The sequence below is a fragment of the Propithecus coquereli genome, unplaced genomic scaffold, assembly GCF_000956105.1.
Source record: "Propithecus coquereli isolate 6110/MARCELLA unplaced genomic scaffold, Pcoq_1.0 Scaffold208, whole genome shotgun sequence".
In the NCBI taxonomy this organism is placed as follows: domain Eukaryota; kingdom Metazoa; phylum Chordata; class Mammalia; order Primates; family Indriidae; genus Propithecus; species Propithecus coquereli.
The window spans coordinates 65,822-89,286 of record NW_012145856.1 but is presented as its reverse complement, the minus strand read 5'-3'; the positions used below and the strand labels follow the sequence as shown (position 1 = coordinate 89,286).

Below are 23,465 nucleotides of genomic sequence, written 5' to 3'. Positions count from 1 at the left end.
CTCTTTTTCATCTCTTTCCTCACTTCCACCTTCAGGCTACCGTGGGGACCCAAGGGGCTTTGGAGCCAAAGAGTTAGCTTACCCTCAAGAACGTGAAAGTACGGTGTGCTCATTTCATAGCCAGCACTCACTGGGCTTTTATCATGAACCACACGCCATGCTGAGTTCTTTACATGTGCTATCTTTTTTAATCTTTACAATTTTTTTTTTCCTATCAGATGGTCATTATCTATATCTTACAAGTGAGAAAGCGAAGGCCGCATAGATTAAGAAATGTACTCAGGGCCACACAGCTCACCCATGGCAGAGTGATGGCTTTCTGACTCCGAAGTTCATTTTTTGAGTCCAAAGTATGTGAATTCTCATTAGAAGCAGCCTGGATCTCTTGTCTGTTTGGCCTTTCACTCATGCTGAGCTGAACTTTCTGGATTGGAGGAACTCTCAGACCCATTTTTGTGGGTGGACATGGCCAGCCATCTCTGGGGAGGTGAACCCTTGCTGGGGGGCTTACTTGTCAGTGCAGAAGGAAGTCCCTGGGGGCTCTCTTCTCTGCCATTCCCATTATATTAGTTTCCTGGGGCTGCTCTGACGAAGTGCCACAAACTGGGGTCTTAAAACAATAGAAATTTATCCTCTCTCAGTTCCAGAGGCCAGAAGTCTGAAGCCTGCCAAAGCATTGGTAGGGTTGGTTCTTCTGGAGGTTCTGAGGGTGGAACCATCCCACACCTCTCCCCCAGCAGTCCTTGGCATTCCTCAGCTTGCAGTGGCCTCACTCTAGTCCCTGCCTCCTTGTCACATGCCATTCTCCCGTGTGTCTTTGCGTTTATCTCCTTTTCCATATAAGGACACTGATCACTGGATTTAGTGCCACTCTGATCCAGTGTAAAGTTTTTTTGTTTTTTGTTTTTTTTTGAGACAGAGTCTCACTCTGTTGCCCTGGGTAGAGTGCGGTGGGGTCATCATAGCTCACTGCAGCCTCAAACTCCTGCCTCAGCCTCCCAAGTAGCTGGAACTACAGGTGCACACCACAACACCCGACTAATTTTTCTATTTTTAGTAGAGATGGGGTCTCAGTCTTGCTCACGCTGGTCTCGAACTTCTGAGCTCAAGTGATTCTCCTGCTTCGGCCTCCCAGAGTGCTAGGATTCCAGGTGTGAGCCACTGCACCTGGCCTGGTATAAAGTTTTTAAAAAACTTTTTATTTTGAAAGAATTATAGACTTATAGAAGTTGCAAAGATAGGACATAGAACAGAGAGGTCTGGTGTGCTCTGCACCTAGTTTCTCCTAATGGTTACTTCTTACATAATTTAGAACACAATATTAAAACCAAGAATTTGACCTTAGTACTATGTCTGTGTATAGTTCTGTGTCATTTTTATCACATGTCTAGATGTACGTAGCCGCCACTGCCATCAAGATACAGAACTATTCCATTACCACAAAGATCTCCCTGTGATACTCCCTTTATGGTCCCATCTACACTCCTTGCCCCACCATCCTTAATCCTCGGCAATCAGTAATCTGTCCTCCATCTCCATAATTTTGTCATTTCAACAATGTTATATGATAGGAACCATATGCTATGTGATCATTTGAGATTGGCTTTTCCCACTCAGTACAATGCCCTTCAGAATCATTCACGTTGCACGTATCAATATTTTGTTCCTGGGCTGGGCGTGGTGGCTCACGCCTCTAATCCTAGCACTCTGGGAGGCCGAGGCGGGAGGATTGCTCAAGGTCAGGAGTTCAAGACCAGCAAGTGTGAGACCCTGTCTCTACTAAAAATAGAAAGAAATTAGCAGGACAACTAAAAATACATATATAAAAAAAATTAGCCGGGCATGGTGCACATGCCTGTAGTCCCAGCTACTCGGGAGGCTGAGGCAGGAGGATCACTTGAGCCCAGGAGTCTGAGGTTGCTGTGAGCTAGGCTGATGCCACGGCATTCTAGCCTGGGCAACAGAGTGAGACTCTGTCTCAAAAAAAAAAAAAAAAAAAAAATTGTTCCTTTGGATTGCTTCATAGTATTCCGTGGTGTGCATGTATCACAATTGGTTTGACCAATCACCTATTGAGGGACAAATTGGTTCTTCCCAGTTTTTGGCTATTACAAATAAGGCCACTGTGAACAATCATGTATAACTGCTTGTGTGGACATAAGTTCTCATTTCTTGGGGGTAAATGCCCAGGAGTACAATTGCTAGTTCATGTGTTAGATCTATTTTGTTTAGTTTTTTTTAAAGAAACGGACAAACTATTTTCTGGAGTAGTTGTACCATTTTACATCTGCACCAACAATGTATAAATGATCCGTTTTCACTGCATTCTCACCAACATTTCAGTATGGCCTCATTTTGACTCGATTCCATCCGCAAAGACCCTATTTCCACATTTGTTGAGTTGAGTATATCTTTCTGAAGGTCACACTTTCAACCCGCAACACTTATCTTCACTTGGTTGGGTCATGGTGGGTCTGGCTGCAGAATTTTGCGTTCTGAGAAGAGACTTTGAATTCATAGCTGGATTATATATGCACTTGATTGTTAAATTTGGTCCCCAGGGATGGACAAGCAAGTTCATGTCATTTGAAGGGACATTAACTTAACTCTACTCAAATCTCCAAAGTTTCAAGGATTTGATAATTAAAGAACATTCTCAAGAGGCAGAATGGCAAGGTGTCTCCCTATCCAGTTTTCCCGTGACTGTCCTTCCCCACTGCCCAGTACTGACAAGGGAAAGGAAGAGAGAGCAGGAAAACTGCGTTATAAGTTAATTGAGGGAAGAGACGCTGTGCTAGTTATTTCTGCACCCCCTTCAGAGTGTAGGCTGAGAAAGGTGCATAGTAAGGTGTGTTGCATGGGTGAGTAGCTGAGAGGGGCAGGACCAGGGTGCCCCACAAAAGGGGGGAGAGTCAAGTTGGCATTATATGTGCCCCCCCAACACATAAGCTTTCACATGTAGGTTCTCAATATTCTGTCCTTTGTCCCCTTGCCGAAGGTCTGTTTCATTCCATTTCTATATATTTGTGCTTCTAGTTAGCTAAATGGAGGAGGAGGCCCCAGGAAAATAGCATGTCTGACCCCTCTTCTGTTCAGCAACTTGAGCACTGAGAGGCAGAATAGTACAGGGCTCCGGAGAGCAGAGGTGGGCAGGTAGAGATTTGATCCCGGGCCCCCAATTTATCAGCCGTGTGGCCTTGGCCTATTACTTATTCATCTCAGCCTCTCTTATCTGTAAACTGGGTTTAAGGTGTTTCTTGATATGAACTCATTTTGAAGTATAACATATATAAGAAAAGTGCACAGGTCATAATTGTACAACTCAATACATTTTCACAAAGCATCACACCCCACCTCAAGGAACAGAACATTATCAAAACCCCAGAAACCTCTTCTTGTCCCCTCCCAGCCATCACCTCACCCCATTCCCAGCCAAGAGTAATCCCCATCCCAATTTCTAATTTTATTTTTACCTGGTTTGAACTTCTTGTGGATTAAAATGTACAGAATGTATATTTTGCATTTGGTTTCTTTTGCTTAACATTTTCTTTATGAGATTCAATCATGTTATTCAGTATAGTTGCAGTTTTGTTAATTCTCCTTATTGAATAGTATTAAACACACCACAGTTTAACAACCCATTCTACTGTTGGTGGACATTTGGGTTATTTCCAATTTTTGGCTTTCATAAATAAAGCTGCTTTGAACATTCTTGCGTATATTTTTTTGGTGGACAGGGACACAGTCATTTAGGAGTGGGATTGCTGAGTTACAGAATATGAGCACCTCTCAGCTTTATATGACCTGCCCTACATTTTTTAACCTCACAGTGTAGTGAGAATTAAATTAGGTTGTGGGAAGTACTCAGCATGGTCCTTGGCAGAGAGGAGTCCCTCAATACATCTTTAAAAATATGACGAAGGCATACTATTCCATTAAGTCCCAGTACCATGGTGGACTTAAATGTTTCCTTATTGCTTGTTCACTTAGTTTATTTTCATTGTTTTGTTATTTTATATCACATTGCAATGAATGGCTCTCTTTATAGCTATTTTTTTCTTTTGAAAAATTTGCTTTGGTAGATTCTCAGGGTATGTTGAATTGCGTCAAAGAACATGTGACTGTAAGAGTGTACAAAGGACTAGGAGGGCTTGCTAAGGAGGGGAAAACGAGGAAGCCATGGCCCGGGGGAGTGAGGTGTGAAGACAGGTGGCTTTGTGGGTTTCAGGGAGGAGTACCTTGCAGAGGACAGTAGGGTAGGGTAGGACGGAGGATGACTTTTATAAATAGTGGCTCATTTTAGAGCAACCAAATATTTAGTTCCTTAGAAGAGAAACTGGGTAATTGGAAAAACAATGTATAACAACGATTAAATGAAGAAGGAGAGAGAAATCACAGGTGCAGAGATTCACTTTATTTATTAATTTTTTTCCCCCAAGTATTAGCGTGATTGAAGCCAAGGAGGAGGAGAGGGGCTGAGGCAGGGAGAGGGGCTGGAGGAGTGCACTAGGGGTAGGTCCCTTGTGGGAAAACAGCCCATGGCCTGAGGAGGGGAGGGACCCAGGCTGGGCCTGGGAGGCCTCTGCCTCTAACACTCTTGCCTACTGAAGCTCTTGGTGAGGGGCGAGCCCAGGCTCTCATGAGTGACCTCGCAGGTAAAGAAACTGTGCAGGTTGTACTCAGTAGTGGGCAATGTCAGGGTGCTGCTGAGGCTATAGGTGTTGTCCTTGCTGTCCTGCTCTGTGAGACTGTTCTGGACATCATCCGTCCGGAGAGTACCATCCACCTTCCAGTTGACGTTGATATCTTTGGGGTAGAAGCCGTTTAGTATGCACACGAGAGTGGCACTTCCAGACTGCAACTGCTCCTGAGACGGTGGGAAGATGTAGGCAGATGGCTGAGCCTGAGATCCTGGGGAAAGAAGCACAGAGGGTGGTGTTCAAATAACAGAGAAATTCTCCACTGGGGTGCATTGTTTGTGGATGGTCGCAGAGCATTTTAGGACAGACAGAGAGCAGCATGTTTACCTTGTATAATTGTCGCAATGAGGCCAGGAAGCATATTTACAAACTCGATGATTTTGAGTTTCTCCCTAGCTAACTCCTACCCCTTAAGAAAGTTCTAAGTGGTTTTGTTTAACTCTTGGAAGCCATTCTGAGGCCTCTGCACACTTTTCTGACCTTGCCTTTCTTTCCCTCAACTGCGTTCCCTTCCTCCTGCAGCAAATTCCACACTTTAGGCAACGACACACAGGCCACTTCATCTGACCTCCTTTAGAGGCCAGAACAGGCCGTGGCCTCTCATGATGGAAGAAGACCAGGCAGCGGTGGTGTCAGGGAGAGCCTCTGTCGGTTTTCATTCCCCCCCCCGTGCCTCTCCCAGGACTGTGCTGTGACAGCAGGCTCCCCAGGGCTTCCTTTGGCTTGGCCGGGCCACATCCCCCTGCAGAGTGGGCCCCAAGCCCCGAGTCTGTGTCTGGGTGGGTGTCCGCTCCTCCGCACTCTGTGATCATGCCTCTAACTCTCCCACCCCTCACAAAGGCCTCTAAGTGAGACCCAGGCCCTGGCCTGATGCTCTGTAATCACAGGGGGTGATTTTGGGCCAGACCAGGAGGGGTCAACTGTAATCTTAGCCACCTGCCTAGGAAGAACTGGCTAACTTCACTTCTGACCTTGAGCAGCTGCCAGATGGCCTCTTAGAAATCCCCCCCATGGGGATTCAAGCCCTCAGGTGGGAGAACAAGAGTTAAAACAAAAAAATCAAGAATCTTTTTTTTTTTTTTTTTTTTTTGAGACAGAGTCTCACTCTTTTGCCTGGGCTAGAGTGCCGTGGCGTCAGCCTAGCTCACAGCAACCTCAAACTCCCGGGCTCAAGCAATACTACTGCCTCAGCCTCCCGAGTAGCTGGGACTGCAGGCATGTGCCACCATGCCTGGCTAATTTTTTCTATGTGTTTTTAGTTGTCCTGCTAATTTCTTTCTAATTTTAGTAGGGACAGGGTCTCGCTCTTGCTCAGGCTGGTCTCGAACTCCTGAACTCAAACAATCCACCCGCCTTGGCCTCCCAGAGTGCTAGGATTACAGGTGTGAGCCACCGTGCCCGGACTGAAATCAAGAATCTTTTGGTGGGAGAAGATAATGTGAACAGGTTTTCAGAAATCTCAATGTTAATGAAGCAGTTCAACAGAAAAGACTGCATTTTTGTTTGATATTTTTTTCTCTTTTAACCTTCATTTACTAATTTTTTCCAAATAATTTCATGAACTAGGCTTGACAGCAAAATAACATAATCTTTGGAAAATAAGCAGTGGAAAACATACTATAAAGATACTCTTGTCTGGGTGAATTCTTGATAGCTTTAAATTTTAAAATTAAAATATTAAACAATTAATACATTTTATATGAAAATTATTTCAACATATCTTATTAGCTTTCAGTAGAGTTTAAAACTCTTTAAAAGAGTTTTTTTTAAAGGCTCTAAACTCATTTTAAAATAGTTTAAAACAGCTAAGTAGTTTCTAATAGTTCTAAATTAGTTTTAAAAGAGCTTAAAAGGGCCCTAAAATAGTCTTATCAAGTTGTTGCAGACCAAAATAATCCTTCCCAAGTATTGCTTTTGAAATCAGCTGGGGTAAACAACAGCAGCAATAACAGATTATTAAACTATTTTAGAGGTTATGAAATTAAAATGTCCAGATTAAAATCTTTCTGTCACAGAATTAAGGTATTGGAAAATATGTTAAGTTTTTATTAATTACATTTATATATAATTAGATATTTGGTACAACTGAAATATAATCCTACACAGGCAGTTAAATTTTTGAAAATTAAAAGCATGTCACAAGTTTATCTCTTTTTTTATAAGTTAATATACCTTAATGGTATTTAATGTGATCTCAGAGTGAACTGAGTGATGTAGACCTGAGTGGCTAGATTGCTGGCATTAAATTTGATTTTTGCTGGTGCAGATTTTACCCTGAAACAGTTATATATATTTCTTTCTTTTAGATCGAGCTCTTATTATTTAAATAAATTTGATGAGTGGTTATTAAAATAATTAAATAGTACTGAAAAAAATAGCTTTAAGTTCTTTACAATCCCATAAGAGAAATTTTCATTAATGGGCTATAATAAATGTGAATTTTACTTCCGAAATCTCTAATAAATCAGCCTTTTCCCTGTTTTTTCCATGTTAGCTCAGTGCCCATCACATTTCTGTGCTCTCTCCGTTAAGCGGCATTATTTGTATCACTGTGTGTCAGGAAATCTGGCCACGGCAGAGTTAAACAGGCTAACGCGGGACCGCCGTGGCCTTTAGTGGCAAGGTGCACTGCCCCACGAATGTGGCGGCGTGGCCACAGAAGTCATTCAAACACGAAAGAAGGCCGCGGCCACGTCTACAGACCGCTGCCACGTCTACAGACCGCTGCCACGTCTACAGACTGCTAGCTCTGCCACGGCCTTCTTGGCGGAATAAAAATATGGATAACTGATAACCGAGAGTAATAAAAGAATATACTTTTTAAAATATTTGCTATTTTTCTACCACTGTGGGCATTTAAAAAATGCAATTATTTACTTTTCTTCATTTAAACAAATTTCTTTGAAACTGAGCTTTGGGGAACAACTGTCTTTCCACCATTATAATAAGAGATTATTTCCTGTTTAGTCTAATGTACAAATTGTATTTTAAAAAAGCAGTTATCTGTCAAGGCATTATCCCTATAGAATCTATCATTTTGACAGTTTATCACTCATTTTAGACTCTAAAAATGACATTGCTGGTGATTTTCTAGTAAGCTGCCTCTTCTACATGGCAAACAGGTATACTTTTAAAAATTTCTCACTTATGTCTTAGTGCATGCTATTGATTTTTATTGTTATCTTATAAAATGATTTATCAGACAAAAGAGAAAACAGACTAAGAAATATGTTTTTCTACTTTTCTATACCATATACAACGAGCAAAAACCAATACAATATTTGGCAAAACTGAAAGAAAATAAATTTAGTTTTGCCCTTTAGAACGCTGAGGGTTCCTTTTTCATCTACACTATTTTTCTTTCCCTTTGAGTCATTTCATTTAGACTAATTTAATCTTTTTGCCTCCAAACCCATTTTTGGAGCTGAGTTTAACTTTTGCAACTGTTGCTAAATTTAAAATGCTCTCATTCACCCATCTCTATAAAACTCCTGTTTAAGCAACTAAAAGTTAATAGTGGCAATTAGACCTTTGCCTTTCAGAAGGCAATAGAGAAAAATTACTTATGTTTAATCTCCAGTTGTGTCCCTTGGCGGAAGGTGACCAACAGTATTAGCTTAATTACTTATCCCTCAAAAAAACCCTTCTTTTTGCTGCTAACATCACTAGACTGACTGATACAGAGAAAATCTGGCATTTAGATGCCGTGTCACTTGACTAGCTGCTCTTCCTTGGCCTGAACTGGTTTCCAGTCCCCTACTCATCTGATTTTCTGGAAGAATCCAGTTCTCTTCGGAATTGATCTCAACTCATATCTCAACATGAAAACCCCCCAAATTTACAATTCAGTAAGAAAAAGTATTGAAAAAGGTCACTTACGTTTGATTTCCACCTTGGTGCCCTGGCCGAAAGTGAGCCACAGTAAGGACTCTGCCACTCTCCCCTCAACAAAAATCTCCCCTCCAAGCCAATCATACGAGATCGGCTAATTCAGAGAAAAATCAGCTATTTCTTTCACATTCTCCCCGCAAATCCTATTCTCCTCACAAACCCAACAATTTTTTTGTCTGCTCAATTTTTAAGTTGGCCATCTCCTGGTGTTCTATCCTTTACTTTTGGGTCACCAGGAATAGTTCATTTACCAAAAGTATCACAAACTCACACAAATGATACAATGGTACCAAAACCTCACAAATAACTGAGCACAAATGTACTTACTTTTGATTTCCACCTTGGTCCCTTCGCCAAAAGTGAATCACAGTGATTCGCCTTAACTTTTCCCTCTACAAAAAAGCCTTCCTGAAAGGGCAGTGAGTCCCCTTCCCTAGTTCAGTTATTTTGATTTAGAAATAACTGAAATTAACTTAAATACTTTTAATAACTTAAAAATTAGCCATCAGCTAGCCTCCCATGGAACAATTTCCTCTCCTGCATACCTAATCTGGGAATGAAATTTGCTATATCCCTGACATCCAACTAACAAAAACACACAAAAAGGAACAAAAAGCAAACCAATTAGACCAATTAGAAACAGTGAAGCATCAGTTGGAAAAAATACTTACGTTTGATCTCCACCTTGGTCCCGGAGCCGAAAGTGTACACACAGTGGTTCCCCTTAACCTCCCTCCTACACAAAAACCATATCCCCTCTGACAATTGAGCAAGACTCCATCCAGAACACGTTATTATACTCTCCAATTTCCAAAGCTATCACTTAGACAAGTTATTCTCACCCAATGACTGAATCTTGCTTGCTCTTCACAGAAAACACACAATCAATTCTCAAGTTTGCCTATAGACTTCAACTTTATCTTTGCACTGGAAGATGTCAGAGTCTGGTTGCAAAGAGTCAGCTTATAGACACAGAGACCATAAGACACAGACAACCAAGAAAGGAAAGCTAGGATTTTACTCACGTTTGATTTCCAGCTTGGTCCCTTGACCAAACGTCCACCACAGTGAGAGCTCTCCATTGTCTCGCTGTATAAAAACCCTTCTCCCCAAAGAGGAACAGAGCCCTGGGTCAGCTGCTGAAGCTTAACTCCCTTTTCGAGCAGGTGTGGAAGCCCTGGGTCTTTTCTGACAAAGCGTGTTTGTTTTCCTAGGTGAGATCTAAAATCCTAGAAGACTATATTTATGTCTATGAGCCTGATGGCCTTTTTTTTTTTAAGCAACTTGCCACTTCTGAACTGCTTATTGTTTATTTATTTTTTGGAAAGTAGACTGAATGTAAATTACAAAGAAAGACAAGCAAATTTTAAAAATTGCTACTTCTTTATACTTTTTCTTGGGATGGGGTGGGGAGCTTTTGCAAATGATAAGCTACATTCAACGTAATTATGGAACTCTCAGTGAGAAATAATTAAAGATTGTCTTCCTATTTGAACTTCTTGTTTGCTGTTATTTCAAAATAGGCAGCCTAAACATGTATCAAATCAAGGCCCACATCTTTGAAATGTAGTTGGGAATTTAACTATGAATGACATGTCAAACAAAAATGAAGATCAATAGAGTAGAAAAGTAGACTTTATTTGCTTGGTTGGTCTGTTTATCACAGGACAGGAAGAGCTCAGGTCTTACTGAGCTTAACCAGGTGCATGCTGTCTTTAGAGCTGCCACAGAGTCATAGCATGCCTTGATGTTTCCGTAGTAACCCCATCAAGGACACTGAAGACCTCGTTTTGAGTCCAGCTTCATTTATTGCAGTCTTCTTTATCTCTGAATCATCCATCCCCATCCCCTTCCTTACATTGCTCCCACCACCCTAAACTCCTTACAATTCTTCTATGGTCTCCAGCTTTTACAAAATATTCCCTCCACTTGGAAACACCTTTGCCCACCTAGGCTAGCCTGTGAACAGCTAATTGTCTTTCAACTGCAGAGGGACCTTCTCTCAGATTATCCCCAAGCAGGTGACCTGACTTTGCAGAGTACAGGGACAGGTCACTGGGCCTACAATGCCTAATTGTTCTTACCTGATGTCAGATTCTCTTTTACCCTACCAGATTGTGAGTGTTTTAATGTTTTATTTGTCTTTTATTGGGGAGGTCCAGCACCTTCACTTGGCAAATGCTCAGCTAACAGTTTCAGAATGAGTGAATAAAAAAAAAGAACAATGAACAATTGAAAATCGATAACAGATCAGAGGTGATAAATTATAATAGATCAAAGGCTAATATTGACCACTTTAATAGTAAGTTTTACAAGAGAAATTGTAACTGTAATTCCAGAGCTCACTGGGAGCTTTGCTAGTTGCCTTGAATAGCAGAATCAGCAGTGGGCACACTCAAAGCCCTGACTTAAGCATTAGACAAGGTATCCATGTAACAAAAACATTTGTGCCCCCTTAATATTTTGAAATAAAATTAAAAAAAAATCAGCAGTAGGTCTCACCAGAAGTTAAGGAAAGAAAGGGATCAAGTCGGAGGTAGAGAGAAGAGAAAAATTGGCAAGTGGAATGTAAGGTAGTGTATAAAATAGCTGTACCAATTTTGGAAAAAAGTAAACTCTGACACTGCCTAGCAGCATTCTCAATATTCCTGTGCAATGTGTAAATATAACTTTTTAAATAGTATATGCACACATGCATGAGTTTTGTCAATTAAATTCTTTTGTATAATCTTTAAATTGAAAGTGCCAAAAAAGTAAGAGCTGTTCTAGTTCTGCACAGGAAATACTCTTTCACAAATGTAGGAGATGTGGGGGGAATAGAACATAGGATTGAAAAAGATGGCCTGGCTATACAAGGGATACATGTTCCTAAGTGAGTAAATTGGAGATATAGTGTGGACAGTGCAACCGAATGACTATTTTAAAGCAGTACTTGTTACTAATAAAAGATTATTATAAGAACCATTACGGCAAAAACCATTTTACTGATCACACACAGTGGTGATCTATAGTAATGGTTGTTGTGATGTTTGTTGTAACATAAAATAGATTGTGGAGAAGTGGTTGAGATTCTTAGTGTATGTGTATTTTGTTATTTGAAAGCAAAGGATGTCTCAGAAGCATCTGCGAGGCTCCACTAGGATCTACCATTCTACAGTGTTCATGATGGACATTGATAAGATTAATTTATTGAGGAAAGCAAAGTGTCAATAAGACAGTCTGAGAGGTTCCTGGATGTAATGTATAAAAGTGATGGAAATAGAACTTCCTAGGGAGCATTTCAACAAACTCACCACCGAAGCTGCTTTCCACCTGACCCTCAGCAAAGTTAGATTTTCAGAATAAATTCTAAACTGCTGTGGAGAGGAGACAGAAGGAGAGGGAGGGAGAGAGGGAGGGAGAGAGGGAGGGAGAGAGGGAGGGAGAGAGAGAAAGAGAGAGCGAACGCACCTCAATGCACATCTATAAATAATCCTGAAAACTGCTGATAAGCTATCTTAGTTAGGAATGTTCCCCAGATCTCAAATTTTAAGAAACATCACTTTTCGCTTTTTATCTGACATAATTAAGAGCCTATTTGGGGAGGTTCCCTTCACATCAGTAACATACAGCAAATTACCCAGTATGTCAGGGGACACAATGGCAAAACTTTGCCCTCTGCAAGGTTTGAGTGATGGTGGCTTCCCTACCTGGCTCTGAAATACTTGTATCTGATATCCATCTTCAAGTTCAAAATTTTTTTCATCAGTCATGGTGGAGTCCAAAGAAGGTGATTCTTTTTGCTGCAGCCTGACTTCTCCTTAGGATTGCACCTCTGTCATTTTCACTCCACGTGTGCTGATATCGGAGGCAGAGAGGAGGAAATTCTGTCATTCACATCCAGGGATGCTCAGAACCTGATCAATTGCCATTCTTCCAGCTATAGTGTCATGAGTGGATATTCGTCCTGGGTCCCCAACGGGCAAAGCTGGCTCATTATCCAGGAAGGAGGGAGTCCGAGGAGGTTGCTTAAGAAACAGCTGTTTCTTTGCTGCTTCAGAGTTGTGTCTGTTTCCTCTCATCTCTGAAGAAAGACAGACATACTGGCAGAAGCAAAGTCCTTTGCCTGGCCATGGGCAAATGTGTGGACCATAAACATGACCCAGGATTCTGGTCCCACTCTGGAAAATGTAGATGCTCACCTTGTTTTCAAGAGGATGGTAGGGCTGCAGGTATTTTTTGACTTCCTTGAGCAAAAGAGAAGACAGCAGGAACTGTGTCGGGGTTACTACCCTTGGAGGGGCTCAGCCACCAAGATTTACATATTGGGTGCTGTGGTTTCCGACTCGTTTTGCATGAGGGATGAGCCCCTCATGCTCTGCCCTGGAGCTCCCTGCCCTCCCCACCTGCCTGCTCGGCACCCACCCCTGTGTTCTTGCTCATCTTATGGCAGAGAAACTCATCGTGGGCAACTATGGTGGTCGGGCCAGCTCTGGATGCAGTTGTGCCATTGATGAGTTTGGACTTCGTTTTTCAGACCCCCAAATGCCCTGATTATCCTGGCTGAGGCTAGAGTTCCAAACCTAAGAGACAGGATAGGAAGAGGGCAGACCAACAGAAACCAACAAGCAGATTAAAACAAGGAATAATGTCAAGAAGATATACAGATATGAAACACTTTTCAACTCATTTTCTGAACTGGCATAACTTTGATACTGTAACTAGTCTAGAGTGTCATCCACAGAAGAAATCTAGGACCACTTCAGATTTCAAGGGATCATCTCTATTCCTCGAATCCTAAATCCAATAATTTCATGGCCTTTTTAAATAAAGTGAAGAGAAAGGGTAGAGATTTATTCTACCCTTTATCAATTCTTGTAATCTCCTGGGTGGGACTCTGGAGAAGTATTATGCTGAGAAGCAGGTGTCAAAATCAATAACAGAAACCCAGAGGAGTCAGTCCATCCAATGTAAGACATAGGTACCAGGCCACATCAACCTGGAGGCAAAACTAGGATCAGAAAAACAACCACACAGCAGGTCCCTGGCCCTTTTCCACCTAGGATACCATAACTTCAATCCCATGAAAAATAATATTCTCCACATCCCTCATTATTTCTTGGATTTCAGGGGCATACTTCAAGAGCTTGCATTCAACATTGTGCTCTCAGTGGCCAGCAAGTGCCTGGCATAGGGTGAGTTGGTCAATAAATGAATGAAAGGAACAAGGATCGTTCAGCAGCCACCTGTCTGGCACTTGCTGTTTTCTCCTTACCTCCTCAGGCGTCGTCTAGTGGTCAGCCTAGCTAGTTTCTGAAGCCCTGAAAACTGTGTGTGATGGTGGTGGTGCCTTAATGTAGGATTGTCTCTGGCTGTAGCTGATTTTGGCCTTTTGATGTTAGATTGGATAGGAAAAAGACTTGGTGCTTCTTTGGAGGAGTTTTGTGGGCTTGCAGACTGTTTGAACTGGAAGAGACAAACCATGTCTACCTCCATTCATTAGAAACAAAAAAATCGGGTCCCCAGGGGAGGAGGTGATTCACTCAAGGCTACACAGCTAGGGAAGGACTGTGCTGGAAGTGGAGCCAGTTAGTGTGCTTCCATTACATTTCCTGAGGCGCTTGGAAAAATCTTTGAAAACTGAAAAATTATTTGCACAGTTGTCACCTCCCTGCCATCCCCCCACCACCCTCCAAGTCCAAGGGGTTGTTAAATCTGCCATCATAAGACCACTTCAAACTCAACATCACCATCAACGAGTAAGATCATAAACCAACATTTCTAGGATACTCCAACCAGCAGGAGCAGAATACACATTCTTTTCAAGTGCCCTTGGAAATATATGAAGATTATAAAATACTGGGCATATAACAAACCTCAACAACTTCGGTAGAATTGAAAGGATACAGAGTGTGCTCTCTGGCCACCTGGAAATCAATAACAGGAAAATAATGGGAACAATTATAAACCCTTGCAAACTAACAACACACTTCTAAACAATCCCTGGGAAGTTTCAAGGAAAGTAAAAAATGAGATACTGAAAATGCAACATATCAAAATTTGTGGGAAACAGCTAAAGCCCAAAGAAATGAACACTTATTCTAAGGAAATGAAAACTTATGTACATATAAAAATGTATATGGTACACAATTATTCATAGAAGTTTTATTTGTACTAACAAAAAACTGAAGGTCAGGCGTGGTGGCTCATGCCACCTCATGGGAGGCAGAGACAGGAGGATCCTTTGAACCCAGGAGTTAGAGGCTGCAGTGAGCTGTGATTGCACCTCTGCAGTCCAGCCTGGGTGACAGAGCGAGATCCTGTCTTTAAAAAAAGATAAAACAAAATAAAACAAAACTGGAAGCAGTCAAAATGTCCAATAATACCGTGGTCCCCAGCCCCCTGGCTGTGGACCGGTACCAGTCAGTGGCCTGTTAGGAACCTGGCCACACAGCAGGAGGTGAGCGACAGGTGAATGAGCGAAGTTTCAGCTGTATTTACAGCCACTCCCCATGGCTCACATCACCGCCTGAGCTCCGCCGTCCCCCAATCTGTGGAAAAATTGTCTTTCATGAAACCGGTCCCTGGTACCAAAAAGGCTGGGGATCGCTGCAATAGATTCACAATAAAACAAGCTGTGGTACAACCATCGCATGGAATACTAATATTAAAAAATAATGAACTGTGGATACACACAACAACTTGGATGGATCTTGGGGCATTGCACTGAGCAAAAAGGTCACATACTGTATGATTTCACTTACATAACATTTTTGTCATTTCAAAAATGTTACAGAAAGGTATAAAATTTTATAATTTTGATAAAATTATACAGTAGTGGTAGGCAGGAGTTAAGGGTTGTGGGGCGGGTGCAGAGAAATAGATGTGACTTTAAACCCCTAGTTAGTTTAACTAACTTGTTAACTAATCTGGAGTCACACAGCTGGAGGCAATGTGACCCTAGAGCCCACACTCCTGCTAAGCTATTCTGCAGTAAACGTTCTTGAATGTGTCTTGTATATATGTATATGAACACTTCCTTACTGTATATAGATGGAACGGGAGCTTCTGGTTTGCAGGGTGTGTACATTGTTCAATTTAAAAATTGGCCCCCGATTGGTGTATTAATTTAAATTCCCACATTTGCAATGATAGGTCCACCATAGAATTTCCTTTCTCCATGTCCTCTCCAATACTTGATATTTTCCAGCTTTTTCATTTTTTTGCCAGTCAAAAGGGTAATAACTTGTAATTCATTTTTGTTTTAAACTACATTTTTGCATTTCCTGATAATTCATGAAGTTGACCATTTAAAAATGTTTATTGGCCATTGGGGTCTCATCTGTTGTGAATCGCCTGTTCCTAAGATATGCTCACTTTTTATCAAGTTGCTTATTTTTCTACTGGTTTAGAGAAGTTCCCATTCTTTCTCCTCCCTTTTTTATTTCTTAATAACGGAATCCCAGTTTTGTACAGCGCAAGTGTCTCAGCCCCAAATTGAATTTCCCAGCTTCTCTGCAGTTAGGGCTGGTGAGACATAATCTGAAATCTGTTGTGCATTTCTGGGAAAATTTTCCTTTATTGTCAGAGGCACTGCTGCTCATTTCTCCTTTGTCTTCTTTTTATTATACTTCTGCCTGGAACACGGTAGAGGATATCTTGCAACATTTAGGATGCAAGTCACAGGCTAGAGTGGAGGAGCAGGAAGAGGAGGGACCTAAGTCCTGCTGCAGCTGCTCTAGGTCTGAACCACCTGTGCCCAGACTCAGGCTCCATGAGAAAAAAGGCCCCCCTTGTCTGCTTAAGTGCTTTTATGTTGGATTTCAACTACACACAGATGAATGAATGCTGAGTAATGGATACAACTTTCTAATATTTTCTCCTAAGAGTTTTGCTTCGAGGTTTATAAGTGAGTTTGTTCTATACATTTCTTCTTCATTTTCAGTTTTTGATTTTGGCTTCAAGATTATCCTAGCTCTGTGAAATGATTTATGTTTCTAAATAATAGTTATTTACCCTCTTTCACTATTCCCTGGAAATTTTTTTTAAAATATAGGAGTTTTTTTGTTGTTAATTTCTACCCCACTTTTTTAGGTTTTGGTAAAACTTAACCATATGTTTATCTAGACCTGGATCTTGATTTAAGCAAACTTTCTGTAAAAACACTGTTTGGAAACAATCGAAAAAGTTTGAATAGGAAGTGGGCCTTGGATATTAGGAAATCACTCTTAATTCTGCTAGAAATTATAGTGGCATGGTGGTTATCAGTTAGCAATGTATTAATGATTGGCTTAAAAATCACTTATGTGGGTGGGAGGCAGGTGAGTTGCAGAGAGGAGCTGGGTGGAGGAGGTAGTTGAAACAAGATTGGAAAAATGTTAATTTGTGAATCTTCAGATTTGTTATACTATCTGTGTATCTCTTTAAATGGTTGAACATTTCTATAAATGTTAAAAATAAAAATAATTAAAAGAAAAGTCTCACGCTGCTGACTGTGACTGTCACACTCTGTCAGCATATGGTAGTGTTGTACAAGCCAGGAGCCTACATAGGCCTGATGGCTCATTGGGCTTGCTAGGTAACAAAAACAATGACACAGTATAAACCAGGTCAGATTTTATTGCTGTTAGACAAAAGCTCATGGTAAGATTTGCAGAGCCAAGAACGTGTAAAGAGTAATCTTAAATTATTTTTAAAATTCTAAGTGATTTATTAAAGTCTTACAGGGAAGTTGGGTAGAAAATAAAATAAAACAAAAACTCCAGAGGCCTATAAACTTATTATTATACAACTATAAAATCATTTGGCATCTCTATCTTTATATACATATATTTATACCTATCTACATTTTAAATCAGTTTTTTCATACATGTATATATTTTATAAAATCTTATTGATTTTATTGATGAAAATGATATTGGAATTTGCTTTAAAAACTTGTATAAAAAAACTTTCCCCTATATTACTCTGTAGTTCTCTTTAGCCTGCTTTTAATTGACATAGTTCAATCTATACAAAGAGCTGCACGTTTTAAGAGATTTCCTGACTATAACAATAGATAACATTTCATAGATGACAAAATATTTCATCACTAATACCATTATATTTTAAGTTAGGTTGTATAAAATAGCTTTAAGGAGAGGCTGTGGATTAGTTGTATAGAAATTAATACAGACCCTGTCATTGGGCCAACCTATAGTGGGATCCTTTTTTGGTGTGGTTGTGGACAAATTACTTATTCTTTCTGAACACGTTTGGGTATTAAAAAAAAAACCCCAGCCTGTAATATGAGCATCCTCATAAAGTGATGAAGTCTGAAATTAGACAATCAATGTAAGAGAGCCAGGTTTCTTTCTCAGTAGGACAAGATGCCTCTAAAATTTATGCCCAAATTCTACTATTTGTATCTTGTCTCTTCTCCAAAATATTTGTGTTTAATTAAAAATTTATAATGAAATTAGAAAAATAAGAATAAAAATAGAAACCAAATTGATATAAAAAACACTGCTAATCATAAAGATCAAAATAGGAGTTGCATGATCCAAAAAAGAAAAAGGAAAAAAGATAATTTGGACTTCATCATAAATAAACTTCTGCTCTTCAAACGACAGTTAAGAAATAAATAGACAAGCTACACACTAGGAGGAAATATTCACAAACACAAATGTGAGAAAGGAATTGTATGAAGAATATACAAAGAATTCTCATAGTCAATAGAAAAAAAATAACACCTCAATTAAAAACTTGGCTAAAAATTTGAACAGATACTTCATCAAAGAAGAGATATAGTGAAGTGACAATACCAGGCTCAAGCAAGTGGAACATTCATTCATTGCTGATGGGAATACAAATGCCACTTTGGAAAACAGTTTGGCAGTTGCCTATGAAGTCAAGCACACACCTACCTTACGATTCAGCCATCTCACTGCTAGATATTTACTCAAGTTAAATGAAACCCTCTGTCCATATAAAAATCTAAACTTGAATGTTTATAGTAACTTTATTCTTTTTTGTTTTTGTTTTTTTGAGACAGAGTCTCACTCTGTTGCCCGAGCTAGAGTGCTGTGGTGTCAGCCTAGCTCACAGCAACCTCAAACTCCTGGGCTCAAGCGATCCTTCTGCCTCAGCCTCCCGAGTAGCTGGGACTACAGGCATGCGCCACCATGCCCGGCTAATTTTTCTATATATTTTTAGTTGTTCAGTTAATTTCTTTCTATTTTTTTAGTAGAGACAGGGTCTCGCTTTTGCTCAGGCTGATCTCGAACTCCTGAGCTCAAACGAACTGCCCGCCTCGGCCTCCCAGAGTGCTAGGATTACAGGTGTGAGCCACCATGCCCGGCCTAGCAACTTTATTCTTAACAGCCAAAATTGGAAATAGCTAAATGTCTTTACACTGATAACTAGATGAGCAAACTGTGGTATATCCATAAAATGGAATACTACTCAGCAACAAAGAGTGAACTACTGATACACACAACAATACAGATGAATCTCAAATGCATTGTGCTAAGTGAACAGAGCCAGACTCAAGAGGCTGCACACTGTATGATTCCATTTATATGACATTCTGGAAGAGGCAAACTATAGGATCAGGGAAAAAAATCAATGGTTTCCAGGGGCTTGAGAGCGGAGAGGGAAAGTTGACTACAAAGAGCACAAAGGAGCTTAAAGGGTAATACTGTTCTATGTCTTGAATGTGGTTGTGGTTACATAGCTATGCATTTGCCCAAACTCATAGAAACATACACTAAAATAGGTGGCTTTACTATACACAAATATGTCAGTAACCTCACTTAAACAGAAAAAAATACAGTTTTTGATTGAACATAGAATCTGAGCTTCTTGGAAGCCAATAAAAAGAGAATAATGTGTTACATACCTGCATCTTGGAAGAAAAACATTCCAGTTCCTAAGTGTGACTAAAGGTTTTCCTAGTATCAAAGCTGAAGACGATTTCTATCTTGAGGGCATTGCGCAGGAGCAGTTAGATATTGAATTGGGTAATAATCTATGTAGCAATTTCATAGAAAACACAAAGCAGAATTCATATGACTATTTCTTGTGTGGATGTTGACTGCGAATAGCGAGCATCCGATGGGGAGGCTGATGTGTGGCCGGGGAATCGGGTGGGCTGTCCGTCTGGTGGCCTCAGAGGGTGGCCTCCTAGGAGTTAGCCTTGCTGAATTCCCCGGAGCTGAGGATACACCTTAGACTTGCATGCTCATGAATGTCTTAATGCTGTTTCAGAGCTGAATGGATGCATCCTAATACCAACCCAGATGCCAATCTATTCATGTGCAGCCAGAAATCTAAGTACCCTGTAAACTGGATAGTGGCATCCTCTGGCCAGCACTTTTCTTCCCAGTTGGAGGAGGTATGGTGTGGTCGACAGAACATCAACTCAGAGATGGGATTTCAAATCCTGACTCTGCATCTTATGAACAGCATGTGACAGGTAAATTACTTAGCTTGCCCCAAGCCTCAAATTTCTCATCTGAAACATGAGAGTAACAGCATCTCTCTTATAAAGTTGTTGTGAGGACTGAATAAAATAGTATGTATGAATAACTTAGCGTAGCACCTGGGCATATAGTAAGTTCTTAGTAAGTACTAACTTTTGTTGGTTAGATCTAGTTACATGGGAAGAAAATTTACAGATAGGTGGTTGATCAGCAACGGGTTTTCTGGATTATTCTTCACATAGTAACCAGAGTGATCTTTAAAAAACAAAAACAAGAAACAAATCAAATTATTCCCCTGCTTAAACACTTCAAAGGTCTCTCGTTGCACTTAGAAACTCACTGTCAGGCTGCCGAGGCTCACGTCTGTGGTTCTCATCCTCAGCCGTTGTGTCTGGAATCTCCTGGAGAGCTTGGAAAACCACTGCTGCCCGAATCCATGCCTGTAGATTCTAAGGAGACCAGTCTGGGTGGGGACTGGACATTGGGACTTTTGTGAGCTCCAGACGGTTCCAGTGTGACCTGCTCCAGCCCCTTCCTGCTGTCTAAACTGTTTCTTACCAGGCTTCCTTGCCTTTCCTGCTCCTGTACCTGGGCCTTGCGTCCGGTCCTTGAATGTGCTGAGCTCTTTCTCCCCTCAGGACCTAGTGCCTTCTCACTGCCCGGCCAGGTGCCACGACCCCTTCCACGTCAAGCTCCAGTTCCATCTCTGCTATGACTCTGGCCCCTGGTCAGAACCCAGTGTGCTCTTTCCCTTCAGGAAGCTGGGGCTTGCAAGGCTGGGACTTCCCAATCGCGGTCTCGTCGCTGGTTGTAGCCGTTGGAAACCTGTGCATCTGCCTGTATGGATCACGCTGTTCACAGGGCTAATCTGGTCTTCACAGTGAAGACAAAAGTCTCGGGTGTTCAAAAATCATCCTTGCTCTTGGAGTCCCCAATATATGGCCCAGATGAGGGTGAGGCGAGTGACGCATCACCTTGGACACAGATTTAAGGAAGTACCCAAAAACCTCAGTAGTGAAGAGAAAATATTTTAAACCAATGTTTTTTTAAAAAATCAAAATTAATGTCAAAATTCATGATGAAAAAAATCACAATTTAGGTCTATTCAGGATCTATCCAGTGAATAAAGAGATGTCAATAGGAACTGTTTTAAATTGTGGCTACAGTGCATTTCAGAGATAATTTGATTCTGTTCTACTTTCTTGGGTTGTGTTTTTCAAACCAACTGATGGGGATTTCCAGGGGCATAAAGTCTGTGATGAAAAAATTTTATATTGAAACACCTATGGCCACACTGTAGAAAGGAATACAAAAGTTTTGTGACATTTTAAAAGAAATCAAACTCAAGACTTTGAAGAAATGTTTCCTCAGGAGCTTTAGGATAAATCTTGGCATCCTAGATGATATGCATTTTCTTTATTCTGCCACTAGGTGTAGTCAGGGGAACCAGTTGAGAAGCACTGTCATAAAACTTGTAATTAATACATTTACTGCCATGTGAGTTGTATTTAACTCATGCTAGTTTTGAGCTCGGGTGTTGTGAAACTTACGTAACTCACATCTCTTCACCTTGGGAGTTGTGAGAGATATTTTTCAAGTTGCATATAACTCACATACAGAAAACAATAAAAAAATAGCAAAGTTTTTTGTTTTTTTTGAGACAGAATCTTACTCTGTTGCCAGGGCTAGAATGCCGTGGTGTCAGCCTAGCTCACAGCAACCTCAAACTCCTGGGCTCAAGCAATCCTCCTGCCTCAGCCTCCCTAGTAGCTGGTATTACAGGAATGCGCCACCATGCGCAGCTAATTATTTCTATATATTTTTAGTTGTCCAGCTAATTTCTTTCTATTTTTAGTAGAGACGGGGTCTCGTTCTTGCTCAGGCTGGTCTTGAACTCCTGAGCTCAAACTCTCTGCCTTCCTTGGCCTCCCAGAGTGCTAGGATTATAGGTGTGAGCCACTGCACCTGGCAGCAAATTTTTCATTAAATTAGAAAGGATCATTTCGTTTTCAAAGTTATTCTATTTTTGTAATAAAACGCAGTGGCCCCAAGGAAAAAAAATTTTTTTTCTAGTGTAGCAACCAATGTGTTAAAGAACATTGAAGTACAAGGCAGTAGAGTTGCTATAATGTGCAGAATAGCTTGCCAGCTGTGCTTGGTCCCAGATGGGAGGGAGGCGTGAAGTACTGGGAGGGGCGCTAGGAATCAGGTCTGATGAACTTACACAAGGCCTCTCATACAAGTTTTCTGGCTGAACCTGTGCTTGCCATACGTAAAATTAAATGTTGGGACGAATGGAGTAAAAAGTTCTTTTTAGCTTTAGTAGTCTGAGATATTTTGGAAGAGGAAGGCTCATGAGCAAGCTTCCTTGGAATCTGCAGTGCACGAATTTGACCAGCAGAGGGCAGAAAGTGCACACTCCTTTTAAAAAGTAACCTTCCAATATTCCACTCACCCGGGGAGAGTTGTGATCCTGCAAAAGAAACACTGTTTGGATCTTTTAATAACAACTAGCCTAAGAGAAAATATTCTTTTCATTAAACATTTTTATTTTACATGTTTAAATTGAAAAAACATTGTCTTGGCTCTGAGACATCACTCTCTCTGGTTCCACTCCTACTTCCGTGGCTACTCCTTCTAAGTCTCCTGTCATGGTTCCTTCTCATCTTTTTGACTTCCACATATTGGGTTACCCACCAGGGCCCACTATGCCTTAATTATTTATGCTCATTGCCTAGTGTTCTCACCCTGTATTCCAAATTTGTGTCTCCAGCCTAGGCTACTTCCCTGAACTCCACAATCACACATATCTATCCACCCCAGGGATATTGCCAACTGGAAGTACACAGGGCATTTCAAAAATCTAATATGTGCAACTTAAAGTCCTTATTCCCACTTGCCTCCCAATGTTGTTTTCCCTTATCCTTCGGGATCTCAGAAAACATCCTTTTAAATTCCCTACCTGTTCAGGTGCAAACACTTGCAGCAGTCCTTGATTTTACCTTTCTCTCACACCTCACATCCAATCTGTTAGTGAATTTTATTTGTTTTACCTTTAAAATATGAGCAGAATCTGGCCACCTCTCCCTACGGCTGCCTGGGATTCTTGACCATTGTCAAGAAGGGAGGCATGTTCTGGTCTGGATAAGAGTATCAAAGGCTGTTAAACTGGGACCTTTTTGTATTTGTTTTGTAAGCTGTCTCAAAGGCCAAGAATAATAGAATAGATATCAAGTGTCCTATAATAAAATCTTTTATTCTCTTTTCTCCTACACTGCATTTTTGGGGGCAGTAGTGGTACTGGAGCATTTTCAGAATAAGACACAAACTTACTCTATTGGTGTTTGCCAGATGTCATGAGGGTGGGGTGGGGTTGGGGAGTAGTATACTGTTTAATGCTAGAACGATTAGAATATAAGCTCTTGGTCAGCGT

The 23,465-nt window shown here is 40.9% G+C and overlaps 1 gene segment (V, D, J or C); it reads right to left on the bottom strand.

Moving 5' to 3' along the window:
• Window positions 1-4,450: 4,450 nt before the first annotated feature.
• On the bottom strand, window positions 4,451-12,312 carry LOC105810249. The segment is given in 3 exon segments: window positions 4,451-4,911; window positions 9,263-9,327; window positions 12,281-12,312. Coding segments are annotated over 3 exon segments (420 nt in total).
• Window positions 12,313-23,465: the final 11,153 nt, after the last annotated feature.